This window comes from Ranitomeya imitator, chromosome 5 (genome assembly GCF_032444005.1).
Source record: "Ranitomeya imitator isolate aRanImi1 chromosome 5, aRanImi1.pri, whole genome shotgun sequence".
In the NCBI taxonomy this organism is placed as follows: domain Eukaryota; kingdom Metazoa; phylum Chordata; class Amphibia; order Anura; family Dendrobatidae; genus Ranitomeya; species Ranitomeya imitator.
In genome coordinates, this window is record NC_091286.1 from 200,779,902 (window position 1) to 200,802,151 (window position 22,250).

General features: G+C 42.8%; 1 protein-coding gene across 1 annotated transcript in view; it reads right to left on the minus strand.

Moving 5' to 3' along the window:
* Window positions 1-1,006: 1,006 nt before the first annotated feature.
* The window catches only part of LOC138637706 (chitin synthase chs-2-like), a 106,784-nt gene continuing 85,540 nt past the window's right edge, over window positions 1,007-22,250 (minus strand). The window contains exons 13-17 of the mRNA XM_069726571.1: window positions 11,603-11,667; window positions 5,211-5,321; window positions 3,824-4,041; window positions 1,457-1,520; window positions 1,007-1,063 (exon numbers count right to left, since the gene is read on the minus strand). Of these exons, the coding sequence (XP_069582672.1) occupies window positions 1,007-1,063; window positions 1,457-1,520; window positions 3,824-4,041; window positions 5,211-5,321; window positions 11,603-11,667 (515 nt within the window). The remainder of the gene's footprint in view (window positions 1,064-1,456; window positions 1,521-3,823; window positions 4,042-5,210; window positions 5,322-11,602; window positions 11,668-22,250) is intronic.

The following is a 22,250-nucleotide window of genomic DNA, read 5'->3' on the forward strand; positions in this document are numbered from 1 at the left end:
ACCTGTACTGTTATGACCTGGTGGTAAGGACAATAATGGACCTGGTGGTTAAGAGCACACGGAATGACCTGATAGTTACAAATAATATAGGACGAGCTCTGAGACGTGGGAACTCTGCTGACCGCAATCCCTAATCCTATCACACACACTAGAAATAGCCGTGGATTGCTCCTAACGCTCCCTATGCAACTCGTTACAGCCTAAGGAACTAGCTAGCCCTGAAGATAGAAAAATTAAGCCTACCTTGCCTCAGAGAAATTTCCCAAAGGAAAAGGCAGCCCCCACATATAATGACTGTGAGTAAAGATGAAAATACAAACACAGAGATGAAATAGATTTAGCAAAGTGAGGCCCGACTTACTGAACAGACTGAGGATAGGAAAGGTAACTTTGCGGTCAGCACAAAAAACTACAAAAAGACCACGCAGAGGGCGCAAAAGACCCTCCGCACCGACTCACGGTGCGGAGGCGCTCCCTCTGCGTCCCAGAGCTTCCAGCAAGCAAGACAAAAATCAAAATAGCAAGCTGGACATAAAAATAGCAAACAAAGAAAAAACAAGCAGGAACTTAGCTTCTGCTGGGAAGACAGGTCACAAGAACGATCCAGGAGTGAACTAGACCAATACTGGAACATTGACAGGTGGCATGGAGCAATGATCTAAGTGGAGTTAAATAGAGCAGCCAGCTAACGAATTAACTTCGTCACCTGTGGAAGGAAACTCAGAAGCCGCAGCCCCACTCACAACCAACAGAGGAAGCCCATGGACAGAACCAGCCGAAGTACCATTCATGACCACAGGAGGGAGCTTGACAACAGAATTCACAACAGGAAGCCTTTGCAGGTGTTTTTTGTTAAATATTCTAACGCAACAAGACAGTCAATGACAAACGTAAGTCTATAGATGTACAAATGGAAATGGCAGGGGCATGTGCAAAGTTCAGAATGCATTGTGCAGAGCCTAGCTAAAATATTTAATCTGATTTGGTACGGCTGCGCTCTAAGGGTTCATTCAGACATCCTTTTTCGGGTGCTATCTGTGGTTTTTGCTGATAGCACTCGTACCTGCAATAGTGTACAGGGTCATTCACATGTCGCGGACTGGATGGTCTGTGGACAATCGCAGAGACGTGTCCAATTTTGATCAAAGCGTTGAATCAAAATCAACAATGCAAGCCTAAGAGTCCAATTTTCATGGACTATCAGTAAGGAGAAGGTGGAGAAACTTTTTTATCCACATGCATGGAAAAACTGATGACACTCGGACCACACTCTGCTCAAACTCTGATCAAAGCAACCGGTCCATTTTTCTTGGACATGGAAAATACTGACATCTTCATGAACCCTAAGAGAGAATACTTGAGCAAGAAATGTTAGACCATTGGGTGACCAAGCTAACATTTATCTGGTGGACACTGTCTCAAAATAGACATAGATATTCTGATTAAGATAACTTACCCGTTTTCTGTTTTTTCTTTCCTTTTTATTCTTATAAGCAATAAAATGGATAAAGGTGAAGATTCTGAAGGCACAAAAGGATTTTCCTCAGTATTGACTAGCCAAGCATACATTGCAATTAATAAAACTTTAGTAGTAAAATATTTCATCTAGTTTAAAGCGAGTCTGTCACCCCCTCCAGCCGTTAGAAACTAAAAGAGCCACCTTGTGCAGCAGTAATGCTGTATTCTGACAAAGTGGCTCTTTTAGTTATTGGTGCAGTCAAAGCAGAAATAAAGCATTTTATAATTTTGCAAAAATACCTGTCTTTAGTCCCGGAGGCCGGTCTTAACCCCCCTGCTGCACACGCCACACTGCCGTCACTCAAGGCTTCTTCGGCACCGAGCACCACCCCTTCCGCGCTGTTTTCCAGTCAAATCCGGTGCCTGCGCTGTTTTGTTCTGCCTGGGGCAGGCGCAGTGAGCGCTGCCCGTCTGACCTCAGATGCAGTCTCGCAGACTGCGTCTGTGCGGCCGCCCTGCTTGTGAATCCCAGCTCCACACTGTGAATAAAGCATAACACACTGCGGGGCTGGGATTCACAAGGTGTGTGGCTGCACAGGCGCAGTCTGCGAGACTGCATCTGAGGTCAGACGGGCAGCGCTCACTGCGCCTGCCCCAGGCAGAACAAAACAGCGCAGGCGCCGGATTTGACTTGAAAACAGCGCGGAGGGGGTGGCGCCCGACGCCGAAGAAGCCATGAGTGACGGCAGTGTGGCGTGTGCAGCAGGGGGTTTAGACCTGCCTCCGGGACTAAAGACAGGTATTTTTGCGAAGTTATAAAACGCTTTATTTCTGCTTTGATTGCACCAATAACTAAATGTGCCACCTTGTCAGAATACAGCATTACTGCTGCACAAGGTGGCTCTTTTAGTTTCTAATGGCTGGAGGGGGTGACAGAGTCGCTTTAAAGTTGACTTATTCGGTGGCCATAATGTAAATATCTGGACATTTAGCTTTTTTCACATTTTACAGTTTAGCCCAAATTAAAACATTTCAACCACAAATGGGGCATTCTTTCATTTGGGAGATTCAACCTCTTTTTGTCAAAGCCAATTTTTTGTTTTTTTGCGCCTTAACTTTTTCCTAACCTTCCAAGAACCATAACTTATTTAATGTTTGAATGATGCAGCCATGTGATAACGTGTTTTCCTTGTGGAACTAGTTGTAGTTTTGAATTACATAATTCACTTTATCATATACTGCACAGAAAAATTTGAATAAAAAAATTAAGTGGTATGATATTGTGAAGGTTATTCACAATATCATAAGGTCAGTAAGGTTAAAGCAATATCAAACTTATATAGTTTTTTTTTATATTTTACTGGATTGTGTCCTCAGTTTCTAAAACTCATAACTCATTTATTTGTCGATAGAGCCATATGAAGGATTGCAATAAAAGCTGTCTCTACAATATTGCACAGATTCACACCCAATAATTGAGTTACCCATATTGGGAAGATGGTGGAACAAATCTGTCAGTAGCTTTGACAAACTGTATTGGGGCGCTGGGCTATACACTGACAGGCTTCATACTCAGACCATGTAGGTTTGTCATAAGTCTCCTGTTTATTGTTTCTTATGCACAACCCACTGTTGGTTACACTTCAACAATGCACTTTAAAGGGTTTCTCTGGTCTAAAATGAAAAGTCTGCAGTCACTCTGTGTGACTGCAGACCTGTGAATCCTCCCAGAGCATGCAATGTGTGTTGGGAGGACTCACTGTTGTATACCTTGGAAACAGCTGCCAAGTATGTAATATACATACTCCCGTCCAGAATAGGTCGTCCACTAGACGGCTGTGCCCAAAACACCGGGCGTGGCCTTGCTCTATACACTTGTGCCCATGAGTTCTGTCCGGGAATATGCATATCACATACGTACCACATACGATACACTTTGTTCCTGGGGTAGATACCGGTGAATCCTTGCAGCGCACAGAGGTTTGCGATCACGCAAAGTGACTGAAAACTTTTCATTTTAGACTGACAACACCTTTAATATAATTATACTACTTTACTGATACTTCATTATAATATAAAATGCCATGTAGCCCCCCGTGTCTGCTATTTCTTAGGCCCATAGTAAAAACAATAACCCCTTTAAGAATTTTAAACCCTTTGTTGAAAGCTAAATTTACTGCATACTGTAAATAAAATGAGCAATGGAGATGACAATAGTGGATCATTTTCCCGGTGATAAAACAGTTATTTTTTCAAAACTACAGCAAGCAGCAGAGTAATGCTGCTCTTACGTTAGGTGCCAAAAACCTGGTGACGCATTCCCTTTAAATAATGCAATCAAATAGTTTATGCTTAGCATTTTTACCTGTGGTACAAAAGAGCACTGAACTGTAATAACAGCAAAATAGCAAACGAAAGTAGGAACATGAATCCAATGGGATCCACATACAGTTTTTCAGTGCTTGAATGGCTGCCATTCACATAAACCTTAGGCAGAACAATATGCACAGATGAGCCTATGATTTGCAGAAAAAATGTTGCAACAATCCACAGCAAGTTGATCATAAAGATGACGAATGTGACCTGTTGGTGTTCAGAAAATAAAAGAATGTAAACATCAAATCTGTAGTTATAGATGTTTTTCAATACATTAACCTCTTACAGACATCTTGTGTACATTTACGCCAGCTTTTAGTCTCCTATGGAGGCTATTGAAGCATGGCAAAAGTAAAATAAAAATGTTTTTAAAAATATTCAAAATAAAAGCAATAAAAATAAAATCAAACATACACATATTTGGTATCACCGTGTTCAGAATCGCCCGATCTATCAATAAAAAAAAGTATTAACCTGATCGATAAACTGCGTAGCAAGAAAAGAAGTAAAAAAGCCAAAATTACATTTTTTCAGTCGCCGCGACATTGCAATAAAATTCAATAACGAGCGATCAAAAGATTTTATCTGCACCAAAATGGTATCATTAAAACGGCAGCTTAGCACGCAAAAATTTAGCCCTTACCCAACCCCAGATCACGAAAAATGAAGACGATACAGATATTGGAAAATGGCACAATTATTTTTTTTTTTTAACAAAGTTTGGATTTTTTTTTACCACTTAGATATAAAAGAAAAGGGAATGAACAGCACCAAGGCAACATGCACTCTTGGACAACAAAAGTCCAGGACCCGTTGAAGCGCACACCGAGCGAAATGGCCGTCGTCCACCTTCCTCTTCCCCGTATCCCTATGAACACCTGCCGCACCCATGGATTTTGTTTTTGAAGCCTGTTATGGTTTAATACAGACTACGACTTCACTGCAAAGGGTGAGTGACGCATTTTCTTTAATTTTAGATATAAAAGAACCTAGACATATTTGGTGTCTGTGAACTCGTAATGACCTGGGGAATCACAATGGCAGATTAGTTTTAGCATTTAGTGAACCTTGTAAAAAAAAGCCAAACAAAAAACTAGTATGGGATTGCAATTTTTTTTTGCAATTTCACAGCACTTGGAATTTTTTTTCCCGATTTCTAGTACATGACATGGTAAAACCAATGGTGTTGTTCAAAAGAACAACTCGTTCTGAAAAAAACAAGCCCTCACATGCCCATATTGACAGAAAAATATAAAAGTTATGGCTCTGGGAAGAAGGGGAGCGAAAAATGAAAACGCAAAACCGAAAAAAGCCCCGGGGTAACGGCGTTAACATACTTATACTTGTCAAGGAAGCAGCTATTAGCAGTCACTTACTTTATTTCTCAAAGACTTTAATTCACTCTGAATCATAGCTTGCTTCTTTTCATCCTCGTTGAAGGGCTTCAGGTGTTGCTGGATAACTCCTTCCCAGAATGGTTCTTCCTCCTACAAAGATCATACGATTGTTCATTGTATTGCTATTTACCAATATTACATAGAGTTGTTTGTGTTTTGATTGCACATCAGCGTGTAACTGGATAAAGCACACCTCCATCACAGAGATTTTTCTTCCACCTATTCATACGTTACAACTTAGCTGTATCAATTACTCACTAAGACCTCGAACACAGTGTCAGTGTGCAAGCTTAACTGCAGTTCCAATCAAATTCCCCCTTGCAATATAGGAACCATGTTGATCTCAATTGCTAGAATAAAGGAGCTACATCACTCTATGGAAATTCATAACTCTTTGTGCTCTTTCTTTGTACAGTTCAGCCCCATTCTGCAACTTAGCTTCATTTATAAGGCTAAGATGCCATTCCCAGCACAGCACCTTGTGATCAGTTGGCATCATGCCAGGAGGACCCTCACAATGGTATAGCTTTGTAACAGACCTAGACCAGTGTTACTTCATGCAGTTCAGTTACCTGCAACAAGTGAAATAAATATTGAACACATCACCAATTTTCTCAGTAAATATATTATTAGGTGCTATTGACATGAAATTCTTACCACAGATGTCGGTAGCAACCCAACCAATCCACTCAGGCAAAGAAATCAATCCATAGATGGCCATACATTAAGTTATGTAATAATGAGAAGTGACACTGGAGAGAAGAAAAAAGCATTGAACACACTTGCTGAAATGTATTTAATACTTCATACAAAAGCCTTTGTTGGTGATGACAACTTCAAGATGCTTAGTGTATGGAGAAACTAGTCGCATGCATTGCTCAGGTGTGATTTTGGCCCATTTTTCTACACAAACACACTGCAAATCCTGATGGTTCCATCATCTCCTTTTACAGATGCTGAGCTTTATTTCCTTACATAAATTTTCTACTGGATTCAGGTCAGGTGATTGGCCGAACCATTCTAGCAGCTTTATTTCCTTTTTCTGAAACCAATTGAGAGTTTCCTTGGCTGTATGTTTGGGATCATTGTTTTGCTGAAATGTCCACCCTCATTTCATCTTCATCAACCTGGTAGATGGCAGCAGATTTTTACCAAGAATGTCTCAGTACATTTGTCCATTCATCCTTCCTTCAATATGATGTTTGCCAATGCCATATGGTGAAAAACAGCCCATCACCATGATGTTCCCACCTCCAAACTAAACTGTTAGTATGATATTTTGGAGGTGATATGCAAAGTCTTTGTGCATAGCATCCAAAGATTTCAATTTTGGTCTCATCTGACCAGACTATATTCTCCCAGTATTTCACAGGCTTGTCCGAATATTGTTGAGCAAATTATAAATGCTCTTGAACATGGTTTTTGCTCAGTAATTGAGTATTGCATGGTCGCATACAGGCTATGAAGTTTGAGTGCATTACTTATTGTTTTCTTTGAAACAATTGTACCTGCTGATTACAGATCTTTTAGTAACAGTCCATAGGAGGTGATTCTCTTCACACCTATGTCTGAAATCGTTTGGGGAGCACCTGGTTGTGGCCGGTTCATGGTGAAATGATGTTCTTTCCACTTCCGAATTATGGCCCCAACAGTGCTCAGTGGAACCGTTCGTAATTTAGAAATTCTTCGGTAACCAATACCATCAGTAGATTTTGCAACAATATTGTTTTGATGGTCAGGAGACAGCTCACTTTTTTATCTATCATGAGCAGATTTTATTTTTCACTAAATTGCAGGATTGTTTTCTAATTACTGATAGATTTCAACTGGTACAATGACTTTCCATGTCTTTTTTTCTTTATTCATGTCTTCAATTCTTTTTCCTTGTGCCATTTCTCATTACTACACATAACTTAATGTGACACTGAGCCACTTCTCACATACAAGCCATGAATCAAGGAAATCAAGGAGTCTGAGGTCAGGAGCCGGGAGGGTATATAATAAGCAGAGGAAGAGACAAAAGCGCAGTCAAATCACAGTCCAGAGTCAGAATTCCAAGGTCAGAGTGCATCAAGGCAAGAGTGGTAGTACAAAAGAGTAGTATGACTGATTCAGAGCACAAAGCCAGAGAACACACCACACTGAGCTGAAAGCTATGACTGTCCGCTATCAGGGACTGACAGCTTAGTAAAATAGCTGGATGATCACTAAGAATAGGGAATACCTGAAGAAAGCTCAACACCTTCCAGTCTGAGATTGGACTGCTGAGCCAGTATCCAAGAAAAGTACGTCTGGCCGCACCCTACAACAGTACCGTCTCTATGGACATCAGGGCGCACATCCTCACCAGGGGGTCCATCCCAGAAAACGAATCCAAATATAGAAACAAAAAAGAGGACAGCGCCACACCAGGAAGTGAAAAAAGCAGCTCACATTTAATTCTGCCTTCTGCGGCAACGTTTCGGTCGTAAGACCTTTGTCAAGCACAGTACAGCAGCAATCCAACCACCATTATAAACCCTTAAACACACCCATTAATTAGCTAACAGCCAATAGGGATCATATGACAAAATAGAAAAAACATACACCAATGTAAACCACATAAACACAGGTAAAAACAAGGATACATAAACAGTAATCACTACATATCTACATCTAACACAGCCTAGTCACCCCTGATCGCTTTTATTCATATGGTAACACTCATAATGCAGCATAGCGTTCCCAGCACCTGCAATGTAAACAAACCACATCCTCCTATCCGGGCGGTGCATCTATCGTTGTCATAGCACCGCAGGTCTGCCCATGGGACACGCCGTCCAATCCGGACACAGTGTAGGTCCCATGTGACCGCAACCTACCCAGCAGGCAACGCCGCCCAATACACAGACCCACAGGTGCTGTTCCAACCGCACAGATTCCCGGAGAGAGGTCCACCCACACATGTCAGAGCCCACCTCCCTGTGTACAACGCCGTGGATCCTTAATCAACAGGAGATATATGGCACAGTGCCAATCCCAGCACGAGTCCAGTGTCATTATAGCAACTGCGCATGTCCCAGGCGTAGATACGCCCATAGATATCCGGGCTCAGCGTTCCATCATGCATAAATAACAAAGTCCTCCAAAACTCCAGTGCGCATGTCCCAATTCCGATGTTTAACATCCTCTTATGCGCATGTTCACAGACAATCTTTGTAGCGCTTGTCACAGAAGATTACAAGGATATATCTCTTTATTCCAAGTCCATAGCGCACAAAACATAATACATCCGGGCAGTATAGGTGAATATGTTGTACATTCCTTATGATACTTCAATATATAGTAGGATAAAGCTCCTTATATTTGCCATGTAGAACCTATAAAATAAATTCTAGATACACTATACAAACAGCAATATCAATCATACATACATAGTGGCATAACTCTACATTCAATAAGGGCCACTTTCCATAAAAGTACTAGTAAGGGAATATAAATACATATATATACCATATGTCATGAAACTTTAATTATAATTTGTGCCGTCATCAAAAGAGTGAAACAACAGAAAGCTGAACTCCAGTGATGAAGGCACCTAACAATTATTATAAAGGCATGTTATGCATATCTACAATAAAATACCCATCAAACCCACTATACCGTGCTACACGAAAAAGAATTTCAGGGAACCAGATATAATGGAATAATACATCTAACTATTCATATATCAAAACAAAAAAAGGAAAAAAGAAAAAAGAAAAAACACTATAATGTGGTTAAAAGCAATACACTGACGAGAAATTTACAATGGATCCACATCACACTAGAGGAGACAACTTTGCTGGTATTCAATATTAAGTCCCCTAGGGGAAAGTGTGTCAAGCTCAAAAATCCACTTGAGCTCCTTTTTCTTCAAAAGAGAGATACGATCACCACCCCGCCTAAACACAGGAACATCATCAATTATTCTATACCTCAACTGATTGACTGAATGTCCAAATTCATGAAAATGCTTAGGTACCGGAAGCTCAGTGCGATTAGTTCTAATAGTACTCTTGTGTTTACTAATTCTAGCTTTGACCTCCATCGTGGTTTCACCCACATAATAGAGGCCACTTGGGCAGCTAAGGACATAGACCACAAAACTACTCTTACACGTGTATCGTTTACGTATCTCGTATTTCTTTCCAGTATGGGGATGATAGAAATAAGCCCCCTTAAGCATGTTGTTACAACATGCACAACCGAGACAAGGGAAATTACCCATGCTCGGACGACTAAGAGTAGTTTGTAGGTCCCTCCTAGCACTGCCCACATCCGATACCACCAACTCATCCCTCAAATTTTTATTCCTTCTGTAGGAGAACAGGGGAGGTTGTTGAAACTCATTAACATGGGCATGACCTCTACCAAGTAGTGGCCAATGCCTCCGTATGACTGCCGAAATCTGATTACTCATACTATTGTATGCTGTTACAAACGGAATCCTCTTATTGGATTCCGCAGTCACCCTAGGGGTAAGAAGCACATCACGATCTATGGACAAAGCTCTCATTTTAAACCTATCCAAATCAGCCTTAGGGTAACCTCTTTTAAGAAATTTCTGACACATTTCGTTGAGTCTCTCATCAATAAGAGTATCACTGGAGACAACTCTTCTAACTCTCAGCAATTGGCTCCATGGCAGAGACTCCACCATACGGCGTGGATGTTCGCTAGAAAAGTGCAACAGATTATTTCTGTCCGTATGTTTAATGAACAGATCAGTATGTAAGAGGCCATCCATCTTGTACACACAAGTGTCTAAAAATTGCATTTTAGTCTGGGAGCAATCCATAGTGAACCCCAACCCAGGATGTATATTATTAAGATACAGATGGAATGCCTCAAGCTCACTCCGATCCCCATCCCATGCCAGGAAGATGTCATCGATGTAGCGCCGCCAGCCCCTGACATGGCCCCAGAAAGATGAACCGTACACATGTTCGCCCTCCAGGACAGCCATATAGATGTTTGCATAAGTGGCGGCCACATTGGACCCCATGGCTGTCCCGCGGCGCTGCAAATAGAACTCATCCCCAAAGAGAAAGAAATTCCTCCCAAGGATGAATTCCAGCAGCGCCAGGGCAAACCGTGCACAATCCGGAGCCATATCGGAGCCGGCAAGTGGCTCTCTCCGGGAATCTGTGCGGTTGGAACAGCACCTGTGGGTCTGTGTATTGGGCGGCGTTGCCTGCTGGGAAGGTTGCGGTCACATGGGACCTACACTGTGTCCGGATTGGACGGCGTGTCCCATGGGCAGACCTGCGGTGCTATGACAACGATAGATGCACCGCCCGGATAGGAGGATGTGGTTTGTTTACATTGCAGGTGCTGGGAACGCTATGCTGCATTATGAGTGTTACCATATGAATAAAAGCGATCAGGGGTGACTAGGCTGTGTTAGATGTAGATATGTAGTGATTACTGTTTATGTATCCTTGTTTTTACCTGTGTTTATGTGGTTTACATTGGTGTATGTTTTTTCTATTTTGTCATATGATCCCTATTGGCTGTTAGCTAATTAATGGGTGTGTTTAAGGGTTTATAATGGTGGTTGGATTGCTGCTGTACTGTGCTTGACAAAGGTCTTACGACCGAAACGTTGCCGCAGAAGGCAGAATTAAATGTGAGCTGCTTTTTTCACTTCCTGGTGTGGCGCTGTCCTCTTTTTTGTTTCTATATTTGGACTGCTGAGCCGTCAAACAAAATATTCAGCACATCCCTGCACGAGATCGGATGACTGAGCGGTCAATCAAAATACCAACAGCTCAGCACGCCCCTGCACAAGACTGGATGACTAAGCAGTCAGTCACTACACCCAAGACACACTGAGTGGTGGACTCGTGACATTTATGGTTTGATTTCTTTGCCTGCATGGATAGGATGGGTTGTTGCCGACATCTGGAGAGAATTTCATGTCAATAACACCTTTACAAATATATTTACTTAGAAAACTTGTGATGTGTTCAATACTCATTTCACCCACTAAATAAAACAAGTATGCTTTTTAAGGCTAGTGATCCTGATTGGAAACTATCATATTCTCGTTATTAACCTCTTCATGACCTATGACATAAAAGTTCATCACTAATACTTTGAATTTTTTACTAAACTTTGAATTTTTTTGCCATTTCCCAGTACATGATATAGTAAAATCAATGGTGTAGTTCAAAAGTACAACTCAGTCTGCAAAAAACAAGCCCTCACATGGCCATATTGACGGAAAAATAAAAAAGATATGGCTCTGGGAAGAAAGTGAACAAAAAACAGAAACACAAAAACAGAAAGACCCAAGGTAGTGAAGGGATTAAGCAGCCAAAAGTAAACAGAAGTCGACCATCACTCACCTCTTCAAGTTTTTCTTCTTTTAATTTAGAGTAGCTTGCTTTCAGCTGCAACTGTGAGATCCAATCTGACCACAGAGAAGAATTGACAGAACACTTAGTAATTAGAAAAGGATACACAAAATGCACCTAAATGCATAAGTGAAAAAAACATCTCCTTAGCACTCTGAGTCCTCAACATTGATATTTCAACCTTATGGAAATGACAGGATTGAGATAATTGTTAATAATAAGAAAATGATGAAAAAATTAAAGCAACATTTTACAAACCATCTAGATTTTTTCAGTTTCTTGTATAATCATTACTTGCTGAATTGCATAAATTTTCACACATTGGTTGTTATCTAGTGGTGAGCGAACGTGCTCGGATAACGTGTCAACCGAGCATGCTCTGGTGTTATCTGAGTATCTCGGGCCTGTGGGTGCATGTTTTGCTGCTGTTAGACAGCTGCAGCACATGCCGGGATTGTGTAACAAACAGGCAATCTCCTAACAGCCACAAATCATGTATGACACCCCAGGTTCCTGCTTGTCACAGGGGCATTGATTTCCTTACAGGGAGAGTGATGTCACGCTTGGAAGCGAGAAAGGATCTCTTATCAGGTAACCACAAACATGCAACGTGTTCATACTCCAGGCCAGAAGGGGGAGCTCTGATCCAGTTTGTGGGGGGGTCTCCCTGTCAGGATATAGGAAGAAGTTCTGATTACTTCAACTACACATACAGAGCTCTCAGATGCAGCTTTCTGTGCCTGCCAGCAAAAGGCTGGAATTCTAAACCCCTCATTTCCCCCTCCTTCAAGAATTTTTATGACTTCGAGCTGCAAAAGCAGGTCTCCTTAAACCCCTGATCCCGTCCGACCTGATACTGGCTAAAACTGGTACAGAAAGCATGAAATTCTATTACTCTTTTAAGGTTATGTATATTGGCACCGATCAGGGCTAGAGATATACGGATTATATATTACGGATGTCCATCGAGAGATCTATAGCTCACGGAAATCGCTAGGAGCTAAACCCAAGGAGTGCAAGGAGCGGGTTTCTCCATAAGTGGGTCATGTAACTACGCCGAGTTTACACTTAAAAGAATCCCCCCGACGGGGTGCACATGCTGATCACTGTGGCTTTCGTATACGAGGTTCATACAGCGAGATATGTGTAAAAATGACATTTCATAACTCTAAGAAAGGGGAGGATTCAGCCCCTGAATGAGGTCACCACAGAGGGAGTGCCTTGGTTTTAGGCTGGGAGATAACTGAGTGGGACATCAGTCTTCTAGTGTCTTTTGTCCATGGTCTAGCTGCTATACAGATGTGTGATATGCATCTTGATGTGTTAACCATCCCCCACAGCACATGGTTTACCATGAGATGAAATGACGTAACGAAATGTAAGTGTTCTTTTCAACTTTAATCCCATTTTATTTGTAATTGTACTGTACATACGATACTTGTCTTCTTTATAATATCTTTATATGCTTCTGTAAACTGCCTACTTTTTTGGAGTAAAATATAAAATTACTAGCTGTGGCTCTCCTTGCTCTATAACTTATGGTCACATCCTCTGAAGTGAATTACGCTACTAAACTGGGTTGGCTCTGGAGCTGTTAATAATTAAGAAATCGGAGCTGGAGGCAGCGGAATTTGTCCTGTGCATTTGGGAGCCTTTGTAGCGACTTGTGGTTTTGATAATTTTTGTTCCCGCCTGAGTGGGAGCAGTTATAACGCCCTCGTTGCAGTGTGCCATTAGCCAGTACAAAGTAAGACAGCCTTTCTGGTGACTAATTATCCTAGGCGCAGTGCCCTGTCTGACCTGAGAGTAAGGGGGCGCCAGAGAGCTGCATGTTCCAAACCGTAACTGGGAAATGGGATATAGATAAATCCCCTTCAGAAAGAATCAGGGGCAACCAAACAACCCCGGTCCATGACAAATTGGTCTGAGTGGAGGGGATAATAAAGATATCCTCCCCGTGAACCTCCTCTATATATATTCTGGTCTGGAGGGAAAGTGAGTCTGTTTGTCAGAGAGACAGAGAAGAGAGCAGTCAGACAGTGAAAGTCAGAAGGACTGAAGGGGCCGTGCAGCCACGAGAGGTGCTGTAGCTGCTGGAAAGCGATAGAATGGAAAGCAGAACAAGCTGTAGAGAGCGTGGAGGGGAAATGGAGCGCAGGAGAGTGAAGAGCTGGGGAGTTAGCTGCAACTGAGCTACCTCCCTACTGAGAGCAGATACCGGTAGCCGGAAGACTGAGGTTGTGAAGCACTCCACAGCTCACAGCAGAAACTGACAGGACAGCTGGATTACAAGTCACCTGTCCACCATTGAAACCTGAGGACACAGCAGAGTATAGAGCCCGGGTCATAATAGAGACCCTGTAAAAAGGCTCGAGCTACCTGTTGTACTGGTAGTGTCCTACCTGTAAGGAGGACAGAGAGAATATGTCAGGACCTTTTGAGAGGACTAAGGCAGCAAGGGACTACGCCACAGCGCTAGAAGGAAGGCTTCTAACCCCACCTGGTAAAGGGGACTCCCAACTCACTTCCAAGCTGGCCAGACCACAACTGCATCTGTGATCTGGTACCCTGGACTGTGGCTGCCTGTAAACCAGTAAACCAGGTAAAGAGACTGCAAACCTGTGTCCTCCATTTCTTATTACACCATCCTTATCCACCACACCGGGAACCCAGCTTCACCTGTGGGAAGCTATACCGTCTTATCTGCCATATCATCACCTCAACAGACCCTTTAGTAGCGTCGGTCACCTCTGACCGAATACCACAGATGGCGTCATGAACACAAACTTTATTTCACAAACCCCTTTTAAAGACCGTCCCTTTTACTTCGGTGGCCAGGGCCACGGACCGGGTTTCTGTCGCCGTGACACATCCCTTTAAGTAGCGGACCCAGTACCGAGTACCCCACAGCCCTGGCGGGCATTCCAACTTGGAGTCACGAACACCACAGCCCTGGCGGGCATTCCAACTTGGCGTCATGAACAGGATGGATCGACCCATTGAAATGGGTTTTGTGCGTCTAAGAGACTGTGTTTTGGTGAGAAACCATGGAACTGCTAAATTTCCACCAAAACTGCTGCCATTACTGCAGAATGTGGCATGCAGGAGGAGAATGGCGTGCTGTCGTGGGCGGCACGACGAAAACAATGGCCGCCCCTCACCAATACTACTAAGTGAGAGATGTATGTCATGAACTAGAGAAGTTCGCCTCCTAGTCTGGGATGGCGGGAAGAAGAAGAGAAAGAACCGCCCACGAAGACGGGCGGGGTGGAATGAAACCACGGGAAACCAGTCCAAGGAGGAAGTGCCTTGAAAGCAGCATGGCGGATGGAGGTGAGCGAGCACCGGATTGTGGGATGGAGCAGGAGGACTCCCTCAGCCGGAGTTTGCAAGAACTGTACCCCTCACCGAAGCTGGATCTGAACCTTCTGTGGAGAAAAGCGGAAGAACTTCCCCAGCAACTCGTGCAGATGCAGCTGGAGGCTGTGGCCGGTTGGAAGGAGGCCTTCATTGAGAGCCTTACCAGACGTCTGCCAGCATCTTTGTGCGGTCCGGAGTTGAAAAGAAGATCCGGTGCTCCAGAAGAAAAGGTAAGGGGTATGACCCTGACCCCGGTGGCGGAAGGCCTGACAGCTAGACCCGAGTCACCCCCACCACTGTATGCACCTGACCAGGGTTTTGGTGAAATGTCTCCGTACACCGAGGGTACCCCGGCCTCAAGTTCTGCTGCAACCCCAGCACCAGATAACACCCTGGTGGGCCCCCTACTGACCGCACTGACTCTAGGAGGAGTACACCATTAGCTACACTGGGACCGGGGGGACAGCAGCTTGGGTCAGATGACAGCCCCGCTAATTCCATACTGTGGGCCCCAGGTTAACTATACTGAACCCATGGTGTTTGAAGAGGGACCAGCAGGGGAAGACATGATAGCACTCAAAGGAGAAATTCCCATTATTACATGGCAGGAGCACTGCAGATGTCGGGAAGAGCAGTAGAGAGAGAAACCACAATCTATGGCCCGACAAGCAGCATTTGAGGAGAAAAATTTAGAGGCAAAGGCCCAAACACACAAAATCCCTTGGGCACAAACGGGACCACTGCAACAGGGAGAGGTAGTGGTCTTCAACCAGAGGAGAGGCTTGGGCTTCATAAAAGAGACTGGTATGATCAATGAAATCTTTGTTAACCAGAAGGATCTGGAATCCCAATTAATGGAGGGACACCCGGACAGGGACCTGAACCCCAGTGACAGAGTGACTTATACCCGCCATATCGGCGACAAAGGGTGGTACGCTCTGGACTGCAGAAGATGTGTACCAATCTCAGTCCCTGTAAGAGGAGTAGCAGATCAGGCCAGTAAATAGATGCCACCAGTCCACCCAGACACCAGTGGTGGAACCAGCCAGTAGGCCTTGGTATGCTGTACCAGTGGAGCGATATGATCCTGAGTTTTCCCGGTCAAGGAGTAGCAAGCGTATGGAGCAACCTTGGCAAAGGAAATAGACAGTTCCTGAATGTTCTAATGACTGCTGAACATTGTAGTTGTTCAAGTTTGAAAATTTGTTTAACCTGGCTTAACCTGGTTTCTGTTTAAAAAGTTCATTTGTTTAAAGACACTGAGGCCATGGACAGTGAGTGGTCCACAAACTTTCCATTGTATGTAGTTGGCACCTCTTTAGGTGCTTTCACATATGGCCAAAGAAGATACTGTTCATTGTTTTGCACTAAAAAGTTGTTTTGATTTAAAGGGACCTGAAGAAAAACTGTCTGGTGTGGCCAAAGACAAGGTCAAGATGTTACGTCTTGTTGCCCGCCCAAGCCTACATTGGAGTTTATGACGGGTCCCCCGCATCGTTGCTGCTGTTATCGTGTTGAAAGATTTGAATAATGTTTGCACCTTTAAATGCACTACCACAGAAAAAAAATGTTGAATCTGTTGCACCTTATGAAAGAGATAATTTAATATTGTTGAGAAGTGAGCTGGTATTGTATTGGTATTGCATTTTATATGCCAGTTAGTTATGCACCAGTGATAGTGAATATTGCAGAGAGAGTTTTGTATATTTGTAGAAGAACTAAAGAAGTGCTACCAAATATAGTATTCTCGTCATGGGTAATCGTCCTTAACTAGTTATTATTTCCTATTTAAAGTCATAGATAGCTCCGTTTTTGAAAAGAAAGTTATATTTTCATATTTTACACTCTGTATTAAAGTTAGGTAACGTTTAAAAATTAATTACCCCCCATAAAGGGAAGCCTAAGTTTAACCTGTTTACATGCATTTCAAACATTTTTGTATGTTTTTGTTTGACCTGTTATTGTTGTTTTTCTTTTCCCAGTCCGGGTGTACTGGATTTAATGGGGTGGAGTGTAACACCCCAGGTTCACAGCAGAAAACCGGCAGGACAGCTGGATTGCAAGTCACCTGTCCACCATTGAAACCTGAGGACACAGTAAAGCATAGAGCCTGGGTTATGATAGAGACCCTGTAAAAAGGCTTGCGCTACCGTCGTACGGGTAGTGTCCTATCTGCAAGGAAGACAGAGAGAATACATGAGGATCTTGGGAGAAGCCTAAGGCAGAAAAGGACTACACCACAGCGCAAGAAGGAAGGCTTCTAACCCCATCTGGTTAAGGGGACTCCCAACTCACTTCCAAGCCGGCCAGACCACACCTGCATCCGTGATCTGGTACCCTGGACTGTAGCTGCCTGAATTCATCAGTAAACTAGGTAAAGAGACTGCAAACCTGTGTCCTCTGTTTCTTACTACACCATCCTTATCCACCACACAGGGAGCCCTGGGGACCCAGCTTCACCTGTCGGAAGTTATACCATCTTAGCTGCCATAACATCACCCCAGCGGACCCCTTTAAGCAGTGTCGGTCATCTCTGGCTGAATACCACAGATGGCGTCACGAACACAAACTTTATTTCACAAACTCCTTTAAAGACCGTCCCTTTTACTTGAGCACCCAGGACCATGGACCGGGTCACCACCACCATGACACATCTCTTTAAGTACCGGCCCAGTACCGAGTACCCCACGGCCCTGGCGGGCGTTCCACATGCAGCTGCGGGGACTCAAACATGTTATTTGAGCACACCCGAGATACTCGGATAACACCTGGGCATGCTCAGATGAGCACGTTCGCTCATCACTACTGCTATCAATGTGGTTATTAAAGGTAGCCTGAGGAATGTTCTGTCACCCTGAATGCACTCGAGCAAATCATCAAGATGCGTTGCTCGCAGCTACCTTTTCAATTGCTGATCGATGACATTCAAGAAGCTGCACATTTAGAACACATAAGCTGCTCATAGTATCACAAGCAACATGTGGTCTGGTATTATCATCATCTTTGGAAAAAAAAATAGCTGGACTGTAAATGAACCTGGAATGAAGGCTAGAGGGGTCCCAATACTGTACATTATGATAAACCACACCATAATCCCTGAAGTAGGATTGGTGTGACTTCCCTCATGAAGGACTCTTCATGGTATTGTCCATATAGTCTCCAGACCTTTTCCTTGAGTATAATTGCATCTAAGACAAAAGTGTGACTCATTATTGAAACAGATAGCTCTCCATTTCAGTCATTATTGCTGTCCTGCTTTGCACAATGACAATCTTTGAGAGCAGTGGAGTGAGATCAATTGGATCACCTATAGTTTGACATCTGGCTCTTGGCCCAGTGTTGTGCAAATGCCTGCTGATGGTTTGAGTAGACACTGTGATGTGACATCCAATTTCACTTGCAGTACAAAATGGATTGATCATGAAATAAGTGGTACAGTTTGTCTAAAGTGCTCAGAGACATTTTTCAATGGCAACATGAGTAACCTGTGTCACCTAAACATCCTACTATAGCATGACATACCATTACATAAACACATCATAAATCGTGAGCAGTCGGCAAGGGATCTTGCTGACATGCCTACTCCAGTGCTTTAAGCATCTCAAAACCTTGTTCAGACAACCGTTAATGACCTGAGCATGCTCATTTTGAGAATTATAAGTGCGTGTATTTCTGCAAATAGCACTGATACTCGATTCTAAATAAATCAAGAAGTTTTTAATATGTTTCCATTTTTCATAATTTGCATATAGCTAACATGTCTATCCATCCTGTGATTTCCATCATTACAGGGGTTATCTGAAACTATTTTTTTACTATGAGCCTAAGAGATAACAGAAAAGTAGTTGCTATTACTTGCCTGCTGTGTCGGCACCAATTTTTGCTGGTACAGAGGGGTCATAGACCACTCCTGCCAGGGATTAATCAGCTACCACTGATGTCACATAGAGAGAGCAGCGGCTTCTCTTTCGCTCTGCCCTGTTTATGTGAAGTGGCATGACAACTGGAAGCTACACCCCACTGACAGAGCAGCCTGGAAGATGAGGAGTTGCTCTGTTGACATGAAACAGCCGAATTGCTGGCAGGAGCAGTTGGTGAGTGCTCTGAGCTGGCAACGGGTAAAAAAGCTTTTAGGCCCATAGTTAAATAGAAAATGTCTCGGACAACCTTGTCAATATTATTGAGCCACTCTGGGGTGATCTTAAACGTGCAGTTCATGCTAGACAGCCCAGGAATTTACAGGAACTGGAGGCTTTTTGCCAAGAAGAGTTGGCAGCTTTACTATCTGGCAAAATAAACAACCTCATCCACAACTACCACAAAAAACTTCAAGCTGTCATTGATGTTAAAGGGGGCAATACACAGTAATAACAAATGGGGTATGTAAAATTTTCATTAGGGTTATTTGGATGTTTTGGGTTGACATTATGATTTAACCCCTTCATGACCGGAGTTTTCTTCGGTTTTGTGTTAACTTTTTAATTTTTCCGTCAATATGGCCATGTGAGGGCTTGTTTTTAGCGGGACTAGTTGTACTTGTGAATGACACCATTGGTTTTACAATGTCGTGTACTAGAAAGTGGGAAAAAAATCCAAGTGTGGTGTAATTGCAAATAAAAGCGCAATCCCACACTTATTTTTTGTTTGGCTTTTTTACTAAGTTCACTAAATGCTAAAACTGACCTGCTTATATGAGTCTCCAGGTCATTATGAATTAATAGACACCAAACATGTCTAGTTTCTTTTTTATCTAAGTGGTGAAAAAAAATTCCAAACTTTGTTTAAAAAAAAAGCGCCATTTTCTGATACCCGTAGCGTCTCCATTTTTTCGTGATCTCGGGATGGGTGAGGGCTTATTTTTTGTTTACTGAGCTGACATTTTTAATTATACAATTTTGGTGCAGACACGATCTTTTGATCGCCCACTATTGCATTTTAATGCAATGTCGCGGCGACCAAAAAAACCTAATTTTGGCGCTTTGACCTTTTTTCTCACTACGCCGTTTAGTGATCAGGTTAATCCTTTTTTTATTAATAGATCGGGTGATTCTGAATGTGGTGAAGCCAAATATGTGTATGTTTGATTTATTTTTATTGTTGCAGTATATTTTGAATGGGGCGAAAGGAGGTGATTTGAACTTTTATATTTTTTTAAAAACATTTTTTTTTTACTTTTGGCATGCTTCAATAGTCTCCATGGGAGACTAGAAGCTGCCACAACCCAATTGACTCTGATTCCATAGAAGCGATGATCAGATCGCCTCTATATAGCAGATTTACTTGCTACGAGCGCCGACCATCGGGTGACGCTCACAGCAAGCTGGCACTGACAACCATAGAGGTCTCCAGGAGGCACAGTATGTGAAGGGAGATATGTGTCACTGCGCATACTGCGGTCAGTGATGTAAAACCAGAGTGTTTTTTTCCTCCAGTGCTGAGAGGGTTAATAGGAACCTATGTAATGGGCTCTGTTTATTTTGCTGAACCCTGCAAAGGTTTATGCTATCTATAATAAGCAGGTTAACTACTACTAGAACTGTTCCTGTGTCTACATTGTGAAGCAGCTAAGTGTGTCAACCCCTTACACAGTATACAGGAAATATACAATGATCACCAGTGACATTATACACAGGAGCTCTGTATATAGCATATAGTGCACAGGTAATACAGTGATCACTAGTGACATTATGCCCTGGTGCTCTGTCTATAGTGTCAGTGTACAGGTAATACACAGTGATCACCAGTAACACTATACACAGGAACTCTGTATATAGTGTATAGTGTAGAGGTAATACAGTGATCACCAGTGACATTATACACCAGAGCTCTGTCTATAGTATACAGTGTATATTGATGCGAGTTTCTCGCATTGCACTTGCAAGTGTGACCCTGGCCTAACAGGACTTCTCCTCCCGCAAACTGAAAACAGTATCCTCAAAAATAATATCCTTTAATTTGCCCCAACAGTAATAATATCCCACATTCTAGACTCCATATGTCCTCCTATTTTACCTCATGTCTCTCCATACTTTCCCCATGTCTCTTCATATTGCTCCCATAGTCATCAATAATAATAATAATAGTATAATGAACCCCCTAGTCATATATAGCAGTATAATACACCCCCAGAGTAGTATAATGTACCCCATAGTCATATATAGTATAATGCACCCCCATAGTATTATAATGCACCCACAGTCATATATAGTATAATGCCGCCCCATACCAGTATAATACACCCCCATATTATTATAAAGCAGCCCCATAGTAGTAAAATGCAGCCCCTTAGCAGTATAATGCAGCCCCATAGCAGTATAATGCAGCCCCATAGTAGTATAATGCACCCCATTATAGTATAATGCACCCCCATAGCGGTATAATGCACCCACATAGTGTTATAATGCACCCCCATAGCGGTATAATGCACCCCCATAGCGGTATAATGCACCCCCATGGTGGTATAATGCACCCTCATAGTAGTATTATGCACCCCATAGTCATATATAGTATAATGCACCCCTATAGTATAATGCACCCCCTTGTTATATATAGTATAGTGCACCCCCATAGTAGTATAATGCAGCCCCATAGCAGTATAATACAGCCCCATAGTTGTATAATGCACTCTCAAAGTAGTGTAATGCACCCCCTTGTCATATATAGTATAATGCACCCCCATAGTATAATGAACCCCCTTGTCATACATAGTATAATGCACCCACATAGTATAATGCACTCCAAAGTAGTATAATGCACACCATAGTACAGTGCACCCCCATTGTATATTACACCCCTTCATCGTATTTATTATAATACACCCCTATATTAAAATGCATCCCCATAGTATAATGCACCCCCTTGTCATATATAGAATAATGCACCCCATAGCAGTTTAATGTGCCCCATACTGCGGTTTCACAAAAAAAAAAGTTTCTTCTTACCTGGCCGAGGTCCAGCGGTGTCCTCCCCTACCATTCAGCTGAGGTGCGCCTCGTTGTTCCGGTGTATTACAGTGACGTCATACGTTGGCAATGTGCGTGCTGACATCAGGTGCCAGCTTGTGATTGACTGGTGTCTGTTAACTGTTGCCGTTAACTGTCTGAGAACGCACAATCAGTTACTGAAGCCACTGGGGCCCGGTGAGCAGAAGACAGGTGTGACAAACATGCAAAAGAATAGAAAATCAGGAAGGGAGCAAACACTTTTTCACACAGCTGTATTTTTAATTAACAACTGGCTCTATAATAAAATAATATTAGAAAAAAAGATCCAAGAATAA